The 13,286-nt window shown below is 39.8% G+C and overlaps 1 protein-coding gene across 14 annotated transcripts in view; it reads right to left on the reverse strand.

Moving 5' to 3' along the window:
• Positions 1-2,042: 2,042 nt before the first annotated feature.
• Positions 2,043-13,286, reverse strand: part of LOC105486386 (methionyl aminopeptidase 1) — a 113,728-nt gene continuing 102,484 nt past the window's right edge. For all 14 annotated transcript variants that reach the window (XM_071093280.1, XM_071093278.1, XM_011749259.3 and 11 more), the window contains 2 exons: positions 6,153-6,218; positions 2,043-3,699 (listed from right to left, as the gene is read on the reverse strand). In XM_071093280.1, coding sequence (XP_070949381.1) covers positions 3,536-3,699; positions 6,153-6,218 — 230 coding nt within the window. In that variant the 3' untranslated portion in view covers positions 2,043-3,535. The remainder of the gene's footprint in view (positions 3,700-6,152; positions 6,219-13,286) is intronic.

Here is a 13,286-nt window from a genome sequence, read left to right on the forward strand (position 1 = left end):
AACGTTGCATCAGCAATAAGGTGACATTATGTGCCTCATGTTGTACAATGAATTGGGGCATACAACTGCCATCTCTATAGTCTTCCACCAAGATGTTTATCCTGAATCTATCCTCATGAGGAACAATCAGACAAATGGACTTTTGTAAACTAACCGGATTTTTCAAGTGTCCATTTCTTAAGACATCAAAAAATGTGTGAAGGTTACTCTAGCATGGATGTCCAACCTTTTGGCTTCCCTGGGCCACAGTGGAAGAATAATTGTCTTGGGCCACACACAAAATATGCTAACGATAGCTGATGAGCCCAAAGGCCCATCCATAATTTTCGTGATATCCGCCACCACAGATTAACAAAAGATCCTTGCAAAGGATTAGACATGGCTGCTAGAGTTAAGAAGACTAAGACCAGGTACGGTGGCTCACTCCTGTAATCACAGCACTTTGGGAGGCCGAGTCAGGTGGATCACCAGAGGTCAGGAGTTCGAGACCAGCCTGGCATCAACATAGTGAAACCCTGTCTCTACTAAAAATACAAAAATTAGCCGGCATCATGGTGGGGGCCTGTAATCCCAGATACTTGGGAGGCTGAGGCAGGAGAATCGCTTGAACCCAGGAGGTGGAGGCTGCAGTGAGCCAAGACTGTGCCACTGCACTCCAGGCTGAACAAGAATGAAACTCCATCTCACACACACACCAAAAAAAGAGACTACAGATACATGACAACTAAGTGCCATGAAATTGGAAGCTTTAAATAACATTTTGGGGGAAAATGAAAGTGTATGTACTATACATTATATAATTCTGTATTAATATTAAATTTCTAATTGTATTATGATCATGTAAAAGAATGTCATTAGGTTAAGAGATACATGCTGATGTAGCAGGGTGAAGTACGATGTTGCTTCTTTCAAAAGAAAAGTGCTTATGCAGAGATAAAGGTGACAAAATGACAACTGTTAAAGGTAACGGATATATGATTATTTCACTGTACTATACTTTCAACTTTCCTATAATTTGAAAATTTTCAATATAAAAAGTTGGAGATAAATAAAAATTTTAAAAGAAGGGAAAAAGAAGAAGGAAATCGCTTACAGATACCATGAGGGTAGAGCTTAAGCAAAGTAGAGCATCCTGCTCTCAGATTTAACCAAATCCAATGAAAACCCAGAAGTCGTCAGAGAACAAACTGAGGAATCAGGCAAACAAATTCCTAAACCTCCTCACCAACTCTTGCCTATTAATTTAGATATGTGGGCGCAAGTGGTATAAAGACTGGTTAATCCATTTTATCAACAAAAGACATAAAATGAAGTTCATGTTTCCCTTCTTCTAAGTTATAATTCCAAAGGACTTGGAAGACTGGCAGGGAGGGAAAAAAAAGTATTCTAAAAGTTAACGTAGAAAAAGTTAATACTTCGATTTTTTTTTTTTTTTTTTTTTTTTTTTGGTTGAGATGAGGTCTCACTCTCTCACCCAGGCTGGAGTGTAGGGGCACAATCATAGCTCACTGTAACCTGGGCTCAAGCGATCCCCCCACCTCAGTCTCACGAGTAGCTAGTGATTTCGTAAAAAGGTGGCAGAATGATGAAACTAGGTGTTTTGTCACCTAAATCCAATGAACACTTGTAATTAGTTATATGCAATTGGACTAGAGCCCATATTGTTTTAAAATCTCCCAAACTAAGAAAAGCATTATCACCAGTGTTTTATCTTTTAACCAAAAAACTATTCCACCAAGATCTTTTTTCCTTGAGCTTATCTTCTAATGACAGACACTGAATAAGCCCACACTGTTAATTCCACAATCAGTACATAAAATGCTCCCCTAATATTCAGCATTCTGTCTTAAAAGCTCTCAAAAATATGGTTACATCTCAAATGCTGCTGGCACTCTATTGAGTTTATGTACAGTCACTGCACCTGAAAAAGCATTTCTACTCAAATGGTCATGAATTTATTTTAGATTATCAAACAGCCTCCCCATTCCCACCATTTCCCTCTGAAATCCCAAAGAAATGCAGCCAAGTTAATGACTACATGGTAGAATAATCATTCAAACTTTTTAATCTCCCTTTACACATTATATTAACATTCATATTGCAAGGCATTCCATTCACAAATATTACAGTTTGATAAAAACTTCACATACTCCCAAAGTCTATACCAGATTCAGTCAACTTTACTAAATCATTCAAATAATAAAAGTAATGAAAACATTATTATATTTTAAAGCAATAAGGTCTGAGGCACTCTGGGAAAGATGTTCTCTTATAAGTATAATGTGTCAGTGGTATGAAATTATATTACAAGGATGCCCAGTAATCAAGTACACTCTAATGACAATGACTTTGTGATCTGATATGTCTTCATTGGATACACTCCTACTTGGACAACTGCTGAAAGGAACGGAGATATGGGCAGCTGAGGTCATTTCTAATGAGGTTCCCAACTACATAAAGGAGAGGTGTGTTTCAGCACACCAAGGACAGCTGCATCTCTACTGCAAGGTTACAGTACACAAAATTCCTTTCTCATCACTATCACATTTACTCAACGTTAAATTTTAATAGCCCACTTGACCTCCTGGGCTCACAGCTGGAGACAGTTTAGAACTCTTTCCCCATCCTCCACCAGAGTGCAACCTTCACCCCTTTCTGAGCACCTCCAAGGTATGCCCTTGAAGTAAAACAGAAAAGGGAAGAAAGGGGGCTTTTTCTTTTCCATTTCTGACCAAATAAAGGTCTGAAATAGTGGTGTATTATGAAATTCTCATGCCCTGCAACTGTCAGCCACCACTTGGAAAATGGCTATTTTTGCCATAAACTAGATTTTTAAAAGCCTGATAACCTTCCAAAATGAATTTTACTACATTCATTCACTGACACACACACAGTCCACGTTGGAGAAAGTCTCATTGGGTGAGTGCTTCTCTATGCACAATTACAAGGATAAATAATCAGCATGGGGGAGAGGGGAGGCCAAATCCCAACCAGGAATTAAATCACTGCAAACTATGGATCCATTTGTAAGAGCATATAAACCTGTCAAAGCAGAACCAACACAAACCCCGGGTCACAGAGTGTTTGGTAATTATGTATATGGAATTTAAAATGTATACATATATATTTCCATATATATAATTTTTAAAATCTGGTGCAACATATATTGCTAAAGTTTCAAAGATTCTCATTTCCAATGTTCACCTGGAAAGCAGCTGGCTCTTGATGGCTGTTTTGTGGCAGTGATAAAAGCAACTAGAAGCAAGTTTAAGTAAAAGTGCTCAAAGGGCAAATGAGAAAACAGGTGTGCAGGGGGAGGGCCGAAGAGTTGGGCAATGTCTCCTCTATTCTTCTCAGCTTTTTCAGACCCGAGACAAGTTCTTGAGGACACACATCGAATGCTGCAGTCCTGTCTTACATGTATAGTCAAAACAAAACAAGTGATTTAAAAAAGGTTCCTCTTCCTTTCTGTACTATCAATGAAATGCATAGTACAGTAAGAAGGTATCACTGAGATGTGCCATCTTGGGAGAAATTAAAATTGAGACATGAAGTGAGGCCGTGCACTGTCAAGTCGCCGGGTTAGGATTTCGCAGCCAGTGTCTGTGACCAGGAGGGTGTGCTCAAACTGAGCAGACCGCTTTCCGTCTCTTGTCACCGCAGTCCAACCATCTGGCCAGGTTTCATCCTGCCATCCGCCTTCAACAAAAACAATTTCTTAGTTCAGTCACTCAGTTTTCTAAATGAACTCTATCAAGAAAACCAAGTAGAAAATTCACTACTAAGATCCTTATTTACATGCCAATTGTTTTAGCTAATGCCCTTCCAACTTCATTTTGGTCTTCAGTATGTTTGATGTTTGAAGTATTTTACAATTTAAAAATCAGAAAGAAAAAAAACTTGAATTAATGAATTTAGCTCTTTCCTAGTATAACTTTGGCATCTGACAAAACTACAGTCAGCATATATAGTGAAGGAAATCATGTAAATGTTTACAGTTTTATTACAGCATTCAATTCCTGATATAATTTCAAAATGGTAGGCACACAAACAGATGGTGAGAACAGATTATACCGTAAAGTTTTTGTGAACTATACCCCTGGAACCAGAAAGAGGGGCAAAAGAAAGACTGGTGTGAGAGGATAAGAAAATATGAAACAGAATGGTCTGGATAGGAGTTGAAACCAGAGAAGGGAAGCGAAGGGACAGTGAACCCGGGAGGCCATGAAAGAAAACTTAGGGAAAGGAGGGAATGGGGGTGAAGAGGACATAATGAGGGAAAGCAGAAAGCAAAGGCCCAAGAGAATATGAAGCAGAGGTGGAATGAGAAAGGCAATTCCAGATACTACTGTAAAAGATGTATTTGCAAGCTTTCTTCTTCCAAAATTAGATGTTAAAAAAAAAATCAATACTTTCTTCATTTTTAGTAATTTTTAGGTGAAACATACTAACCTCTAAGACTCACTGACTCAGACAGACAAATCCCAGAACATAAACTCTGTAGTGAAGTAAACTACTTTTGCAATGTTAAATCCCAGGCTAAAAAGAAAATATGAGGCAGCCTAAAAAAGTTAACTCATGCCTCATCAAGCAACTAAAGATGAGTAAATCAATGTTTTCCAATGTAATGGCCTTTACACAAATGGATTTAAAACACTACTACTATGATTTTATTGTAATCTGATAAAACAGGATTTTTAGTAATGTCAAGTCAAATTTATTTGGCTATTCTGAGGAAATTCTCCTGCAGATTTGAGACTTTCTATTCCAGGGATTTAACCTAGCTGAGTTATACTGAAGTATAGCTAATATAATTTGATGATTAATTACCTGTGCTGGCTGTATAGAAAGTTATTTGTTTACTGAAAATACTACATCATGGCTCACCAACCAGGTGCTAGTTAATGGAAATATGTAGCCAAAATGACACTTTCCTCCCACTATCTTTCTTTTCACTGCTAAATACTTACCATCTTTACAACTGGTTGCACATATCAGAACTTTATCCTTATTACAAGAGGATGACAAAAACTTTACTGCACATCTGTGCAGTCTTTTAAAGTATATAAAGTACTTTATGTTAATATAAATCATCTCAGTCTAGCAGCCCTGGGTGTTGGCAAGATAGGGATTCTAATTTTCATTTTACAGAAAACACAATAAGGAATCAGCTTTAGAAGGCAGCCTTTAAAGTGACTTCAGTGATCCCCACCCTCCTGGCATGCATGCCCTTGAACTTCTGCTCCCCGTGAGTGCAGGCTAGACTCAGTGAATCACTTCTGAGAATATAAAAGTCGGTCCCGAGACTGGGCTATAAAAAGACTGGAAGAATCCAGAGAGGAGTATCCTTTAATACAGGGCTCAGGACACACAAGCTCTACTGCTACTGCCTCACTTTACATCCCCTAACCAGGAAGCTCCATTACTAGAATCACTCTGAAAATCTCGGTGAGGAGCCCTGATTGTGACTCCAAGTCTCCTATCACTGCTACAAGCCTGTCTGGAGGAAACGACAACAGTGGGGAGGCTGCCAGAGCCAAGTGTGTCCTTGGTGTGCTTTCCCCACAATAGCTATATGATGCCATGTGATGACATGAGTGCAGACCATGAAGGGTCAAAACAGCTCATGAGCTGAGTCTGACAAATTCTGCCAGGTAGCGAGCTAAAAGCTACAGGCAAGCTACTCACCCTCTTCAAGGACCAGTTTCCTCCTCTGTATAATGGGGATAATACCACCTTATAAATTGTGAAGAATTAAATCATATAATCATATCTGCCTCAAACTGGGTGGCTCATCAAATGCTCTACTTTGTTGCCTCCTCTTCCCTCTCCTACGTCAAGCAGGAACATCCGCACAGACTTGACCTGGGCGCCTCATTATTACAATGCACCCTCTGACATGAGCTTTATGAAAAGCGACCAGGATTCAAGCACTTCAGCATCTCCTGACAGAAGATTACCACGTAGAAACCATGTCTTCTTGCCAACCCTCTCAATTTTCAGTTCTCCACGATACTGAATCAAGTTTGAGGTGGGACAGGGAATGAGTAGGAAGCAAAAAGCAAGTAGGTAGAAAAGACCACTGACACGATGAATAACCTAAAATACATCCAAATTCAACTGAAGAATATCATGGCATCCTTTTTTCTCACCTTCACAAATCATTGGCTCAATTGTAAATACATGGCCCGACTTCATCACTCCAACTGCTTTATTTTCTGAAATTAAAGAAAAAAAGTCTCAAAAGGTAGCAAAACCAACAGTGTAATGTTGAACAGCTAACTAGAAAGAGTACACAACTCAAATTCCTATCAGTGATTATTAAATCAATTACCTTCTCCTCTCCTGATTCCCTTTCTTAAAGTTCAACAAACAGGTATTACACCGGTAGCCATCTAATATGGTGCACATATTGTCCTAGGGACATTTCATTATGCTTATGTATTCTCTAGGAAGACAGAGGTATTTGTAGGCTGTATTTCAGATATGAGTATCACTTCTATAAAAAGAAAAGTGGCAAATAAAAATAAAGAATAAAAGAAAAGTACCTTGATTTCTATTACCTCATGATTAGAATGGCAATCACAGAACCAAGAGTTCCACTACTCATCCGGGTAGAGAAGTTTAAAGGAGAATGATTCAGATTATGCCAGAAATCTCCCACCGCTTTGGGGGGGAAGTATGTATTTGTACATAGGGGCACAGCCCATAGAAACTACATGATTTTCATAACATGTCATAAGCTGTTGTCTTTTTCTCATCTTCAAAGAAGAACTAAGTCTATGCACATTAACCTACTTTTTAAAAAATAGGCCAAGCACGGTGGCTCATGCCTATAATCCCAGCACTTTGGGAAGCCGAGGCAGGTGTATCATCTGAGGCAGGTCAGGAGTCTGAGACCAGCCTGGCCAACACGGCGAAACTGTGTCTCTACTAAAAACACAAAAATTAGCCAGGCATGGTGGCATGCACCTGAAATCTCAGCTACTCAAGAGGCTTAGGCAGGGAATCACTGAAGCCCAGGAGACAGAGGGTGAAGTGAGCCAAGATCGATCACACCACTGCACTCCAGCCTGGGTGACTGAGCGAGACTCTCTCAAAAACAAAAACAAGGCCGGGTGCGCTGGCTCACGCCTGTAATCTCAGCACTTTGGGAATCCAAGGTGGGCGGATCACGAGGTCAGGAGATCAAGACCATCCTGGCTAACACAGTGAAACCCTGTCTCTACTAAAAATACAAAAAATTAGCCGGGTGTGGTGCCACACGCCTGTAGTCCCAGCTACTTGGGAGGGTGAGACAGGAGAATGGCATGAACCCGGGAGGCGGAGCTTGCAGTGAGCCGAGATCCTGCCACTGCACTCCAGCCTGGGCGACAGAGCAAGACTCCATCTCAAAAAAACAAACAAAAACAAAAACAAAACAAAAAAAACTGAGGAAACCACTATTTTTTAATTCAAAGCAAAAAAGCAAACTCCATTGTCCAAGTTTACTAATAATGCTTTTTTCAGGATCATCATGAGAAATATAACAATAAATTACAGTGACCAGACCTCAAAAAGGCCAAAAATGTTAAAACTAGGAATAGGCTTTTTTAGACAAAAATGGAGAACTAATTTAAATTTCAAGTTAAACAAAACCTAATAAGGGTATCAGCTGAGCGAATGACTGCAATGCCCAACCTGACCACCAGATGGCTAACACATCAGCTTTTCAGGGTTCCTGTGTCAGGTTGTTCTGATCTGCAACTTTGTTTTCAATGGCAAATTTGACGGCCTTTTGAGGCTGACTCAACTAAACTCTCCTCTTTCCAGGAATGGTCTAATCTCTCCTGCACGTTTATATTCCTGCACAACTTTCCAGATGAATAGCTATCTTGCTGCTTTCCACTATCTTAGGTATTGCCAAATTACACTTACTGCAGATTTCAAATCTGGAGCTTCTAAACTGATATAAATTCCTAAGGTCATTAAAAAAAAAAAAAGAAACATTTGACTTTTAATTTCTAAACTCATAAACCTTCAAAAGGACATGCTTATTAATACATATACAGAATTGGTCTATATTTCCTTGGAGAAACCAAAAAGAAAATGTCAAGAATGTCCGTGTGATGTCACTGAAAGTAAAAAGGATGAAAGGATCTTGAACTCTCATGTCCAATATAGCAGCATTGGCCATGCTACTTCCATAGCTAGGAAGTACTTGAAAAGTGGCTAATCAGAACTAAGGCTATAAGTACAAAAGCAATTTGGATTTCAAAGACTAAAACAACATGTAACATTTCTCTCAATAATTTTTAAACTGATTAAAGTTTCAGTTTCCAACATACCTCACTCAACAAATATACATTATCTGAGTCACTATAATATTGCAGACACTGTTAGGCACTTTTTAAAAAATTTGTACCTAATCTATAGTCTCTCACAGAATGACTGTAATATGGAGGCATACCTTGGTTTATTGCACTTCACTGTATTATGCTTCACAGATACTGCTTTTTCTTTCTTTCTTTCTTTTTTGAGACAGACTCTTGCTCTGTTGCCCAGGCTGGAGTGTAGTGGCACGATCTCGGCTCCCTGCAACCTCCACCTTCCAGGTTCAAGTGATCCTCCCACCTCAGCTTCCTGAGTAACTGGGGACTACAGGCACACACACCATGGCCAGCTAATTTTTGTATTTTTAGTAGAAGCATGGTTTCACCATTTTGGCCAGGCTGGTCTAGAACTCCTGACCTCAAGTGATCTGCCTGCTTCAGCCTCCCAAGGTGCTGGAATTACAGGCATAAGCCACCGCATCTGAACAGATACAGCCTTTTTTTTTTTTTTTTTTTTTAATAAATTGAAGATTTGTGGCAACCCTACACTGAGCAAGTCTAACAATGTCATTTTTCCCACAGTGCATGTTCACTTCATGTCTCTGTGTCACAATTTGGTAATTTTCACAATCTTTCAAACATGTTCATTATTATTGTATCAATTATAGTGATCTGTGATCAATGATCTTTGATGTTAAAATTTTAATTGTTTTGCAGCACCACAAACTGTGCCCATGTAAGACAGCAAACAAATGTTTGTGTGTGGTCTGACGGCTCCATCAGCCTGCCCAACTTCTCTCTCCCTCTCCTCAGGCCTCCCTATTCCCTGAAACACAATACTGAAATTAGGCCACTTAATAGCCTACAATGGCCTCTAAGTGTTTAACTGAAAGGAAGAGTCACATGTCTCTCACTTTGAATCAAAAGCTAGAAATGATTAAACTTAATGAGGAAGGCATGTCAATAGCCTAGATAGGCCAAAAGCTAGGTCTCTTGTGCCAAAGAGTTAGCCACGTTGTGAATGCAGAGGGAAAGTTCTTGAAGCAAACTGAAAGCGCTACTTCACTGAACCCACAAATGCAAAGAAAGTAAAACAGTCTTACTGCTGTTATGGAGGAAGTTTGAATGGTCTGGACAGAAGATCACACAACCCACAACATTCCCTTAAGCCAAAGCCCAATCCAGAGGAAGGCACTAACTCTCTCCAATTCTACAAAGGCTAAGAGAGGTGACAAAGCAGCAGAAGAAAAGTTGAAAGCAGAGGTTGGTTCACGAAGTTTAAACAATCCGTCTCCATTACATAAAAGTGCACGGTGAAGTGGCAAGTGCTGATCTAGAAACTGCAGCAAATTTGCCAGAAGATACAGCTATGATGAAGGTGGTTATACTAACAGATTTTCAACGCAGACCAGAACAGCCTTCTCATGGAAGAAAATGCCACCTAGGACTTTCTAACCAGAGAGAAGTCAATAACTGGCTTCAAAGGACAGGCTGACTTTCTTGTTAGGGGATCCTGCTGCCTGTGACTTTAAGTTGAAGCCAATGCTCATCTACCATTCCTTAAGATTCCTTAAGAATGAAGCGAAATCTACTCTGCCTGTGCTCTAGAAACGGAACAACAAAGCCTGGATGACAGCACCTCAATTTATAGCATGGTTTACTGAATATTTTAATAATATTAATATATAATTAATATATATAATATATAGTTAATATACTTAATATATAATTAATATAATATAGTTAACTTAATTAATAATATTAATGCTGAAACCTACTGCTCAGAGAAAAAGATTCCTTTCAAAATATTACTGCTCACTGACAATGCACTGGTCGCCCAAGAGCTCTAACAGAGATGTATTAGGAGATGAATGTTGGTTTCATGCCTGCTAACACGGCATCTATTCTGTAGCTCATGGATCAAGAAGGAATTTTGACTTTCAAGTCTTATTATTTAAGAAACACATTTTCTAAGGCTGCCATAGATAGTGATTCCTCTGATGAATCCGGACAAAAGTAAACTGGAAAACTTCTTGAAAGGATTCACCATTCTGGATGCCATTAAAAACATCTGTAGATTGGGCGCGGTGGCACATGCCTGTAATCCCAGCACTCTGAGAGGCCGAGGCGAGTGGAATGTATGAGTCCAGGAGTTCAAGACCAGCCTGGGCAACACAGTGAAATCCCATTTCTACTAAAAATACAAAAAAAAAAAAAAAAAACGGGGCATGGTGGTGTGTGCCTGTAATCCCAGTTACTCAGCTGAGGTGGAGGAATCACCTAAGCCCAGGAGGTGGAGGCTGCTGTGAGCTGAGATCGTGCCACTACACTCCAGCCTGCGCAACCAGAGTGAGACCCTGTCTCAAAACAAACAAAAACAAAACCAAAAAATTGTGATTCATGGGAGGAAATTATGTGATGCATGAGAGGAAATCAAATATCAATATTAACATGAGCTGGGCAGAAGGTGATTTCAATACTTTTGGATGACTATAAGGGGTTTGAAACTTAGTGGAGGAAGTAACTATAGATGTGGAAAGAGCAAGAGAACTAGAATTAGTAATTGAGCCTGAGAATGTGAGTGGATTGCTGCAATCTCATGATGAAACTTGAACAGCTGAATAGCTGCTTCTTATGGATAAAGAAAGTAGTTTCTTGAGATGGAATCTACCCATAGTTAGCATTGTTGAGATGATAACAAAAGATTTGGAATATTACTTAAACTTAGTTGATAAAACAGGAGCAGGGTTTGAGAGAACTGACTCCAATTTTGAAAGAAGTTCTGTGGATAAAATGTATCAAACAGCATCACAAGCTACAGAAAAATCTTCGTGAAAGGAAGAGTCAATCAATGTAACAAACTTTGTTGTCTTATTTCAAGAAATTGCCACAACTACCCTGATATGGTTTGGCAATGTGACAAACTTTGTTGTCTTATTTCAAGAAATTGCCACGACCACCCTGATATGGTTTGGATCTGTGTTCCCACCCAAATCTCATGTTGAAATATAATTCCCAGTGTTGGAGGAGAGGCCTTGTGGAAAGTGACTGGATCGTGGGGGCAGAGTTCCCATGAATGGTTTAGCACCACCTCTCTTGGTACTGTATAGTGAATGAGTTGTCATGAGATCTGGTTGTTTCTCCTCCCACGTGCTCTCTCTCTTGCTCCTGCTCCCACCATGTGAGACACTCACTCCCCCTTTGCCTTCCGCCATGATTGTAAGTTCCCTGAGGCCTCTCTGGAAGCTGATGCTGCCATGCTTCCTGTATAGCCTGCAGAACCATGAGCCAATTAAGCCTCTTTTCTTTATAAATTACTCAGGTTCAGGAATTTCTAACAATGTGAGAATGTAATACAAACCTCAGCCTTCAGCAACCACCACCCTCATCAGTCAGTAGCCATCAACATAAGGGAAGACCTTTCACCAGCAAGAGGATTACAACTCGCTGAAGACTCAGATGACTGTTAGCATTTTTTAGCAATAGAGTATTTTTAAATCAAGGTTTGTGAATTGTTAAGACTACACACACAATAGACTACAGTATAAACGTAATTTTTTTATGCACTGGGAAACCAAAAAATCTGTATGACTTGCTTTATTGCGATATTCACTATATTGCAAGGGTCTGGAACAAAACAGTTATCTCAGAGGTATGCCTGTTCAGTTTAAATGTAAAATATTATCATCATTACTTCCCACCCATTGATTCAAACATAGAAGCAAATAAACTCTCACCTAACAAGGATTTCTCCCACATAGAAGCAGTGGAGGAATGTTATACAACGATTTCCTGGTTCTTCCCTCATTTGGGTTAAGAATATAGAGTTACAAACGAAAGCAGAGATTTACATTTCAAAAGATATCTCTGCTATACAAAAAAAAAAAACCCTCAATTGTTTAATACTTCCCTAGAGTGACCACAGCATATTTTGTTTTATATAAATGTGACTCCTCATAAACATAATATATAAGGCTGGGTGTGGTAGCTCACGCCTGAAACCCCAGCTCCTTGGGAGGCTGAGGTGAGCAGACTGCTTGAGCCCAGGAGTTTGATATCAGCCTGGGCAACATGGAGAAACCCTGTCTCTATAAAAATATAAAAATCAGCCAGGGATGGTGGCCCACACCTGTAGTACCAGCTACTCAGGAGGCTGAGGTAGGAGGACTGCTTGAGCTCTTGGAGGTCAAGGCTCCAGTGAGCCGTGATTGCACCACTACACTTTAGCCTAGGCGACACAGTGAGATCCTATCCCAAAATGACTATATAAAGTAAAGTACACCTGGGTCCTTTTTCCTCTTTTCATAATTGTTTCTTATGTCTAATTAAATGCTTTAATAGGAAACTCACATGACATCTTTTGTATAACAGTGGCAACATATTTTGCTGACACTATAACCACTGACCAAAATCCCCTTCTCCCATAAATATTATTGTCTTCAGTCTCTGCTGATCTGACAGGAGGCGGAGCTCAGGTGGTAAAGCTCACTTGCTTGCCACTCACCTCCTGCTGTGCAGCCCAGCTCCTAACAAGCCATGGATCAGTACCTGTCTGTGGCCCAGGGGTTGGGGACCCCTGCTCTGAATGACTGCTCCAGCTTCTCCTTTAGAAAAGTTGCTCACTCATTTCATTTTCTCTTCACAACTATCCATGTCTAGGATTTTACCATGTCATACCTCAACTACAACAACAACTGCCCATCAGGCCAACTATCTTCAGAACTCCCACCTGCAATCCATCTTAGTCACCACTGCCAAATTAGCCTTCTCAAAATATCAGCTTCATTATGCCATTCTTTTGCTCAAAAATAATTCTGAAGATTCCGACACAGAAGTCACATTTCTTCAGTCTGGCATTCAACACACCTGGACTGCCTGCTGCTAGTCCTTAACATATAACTCAGCCAACCTTATATTTTCTCTGTTCATCTCTATTTGAAGCACTCATGTTCCCCCACCAACTGGAAAGCTTTT

Source organism: Macaca nemestrina, chromosome 3 (genome assembly GCF_043159975.1).
Source record: "Macaca nemestrina isolate mMacNem1 chromosome 3, mMacNem.hap1, whole genome shotgun sequence".
Taxonomy (NCBI): Eukaryota; Metazoa; Chordata; class Mammalia; order Primates; family Cercopithecidae; genus Macaca; species Macaca nemestrina.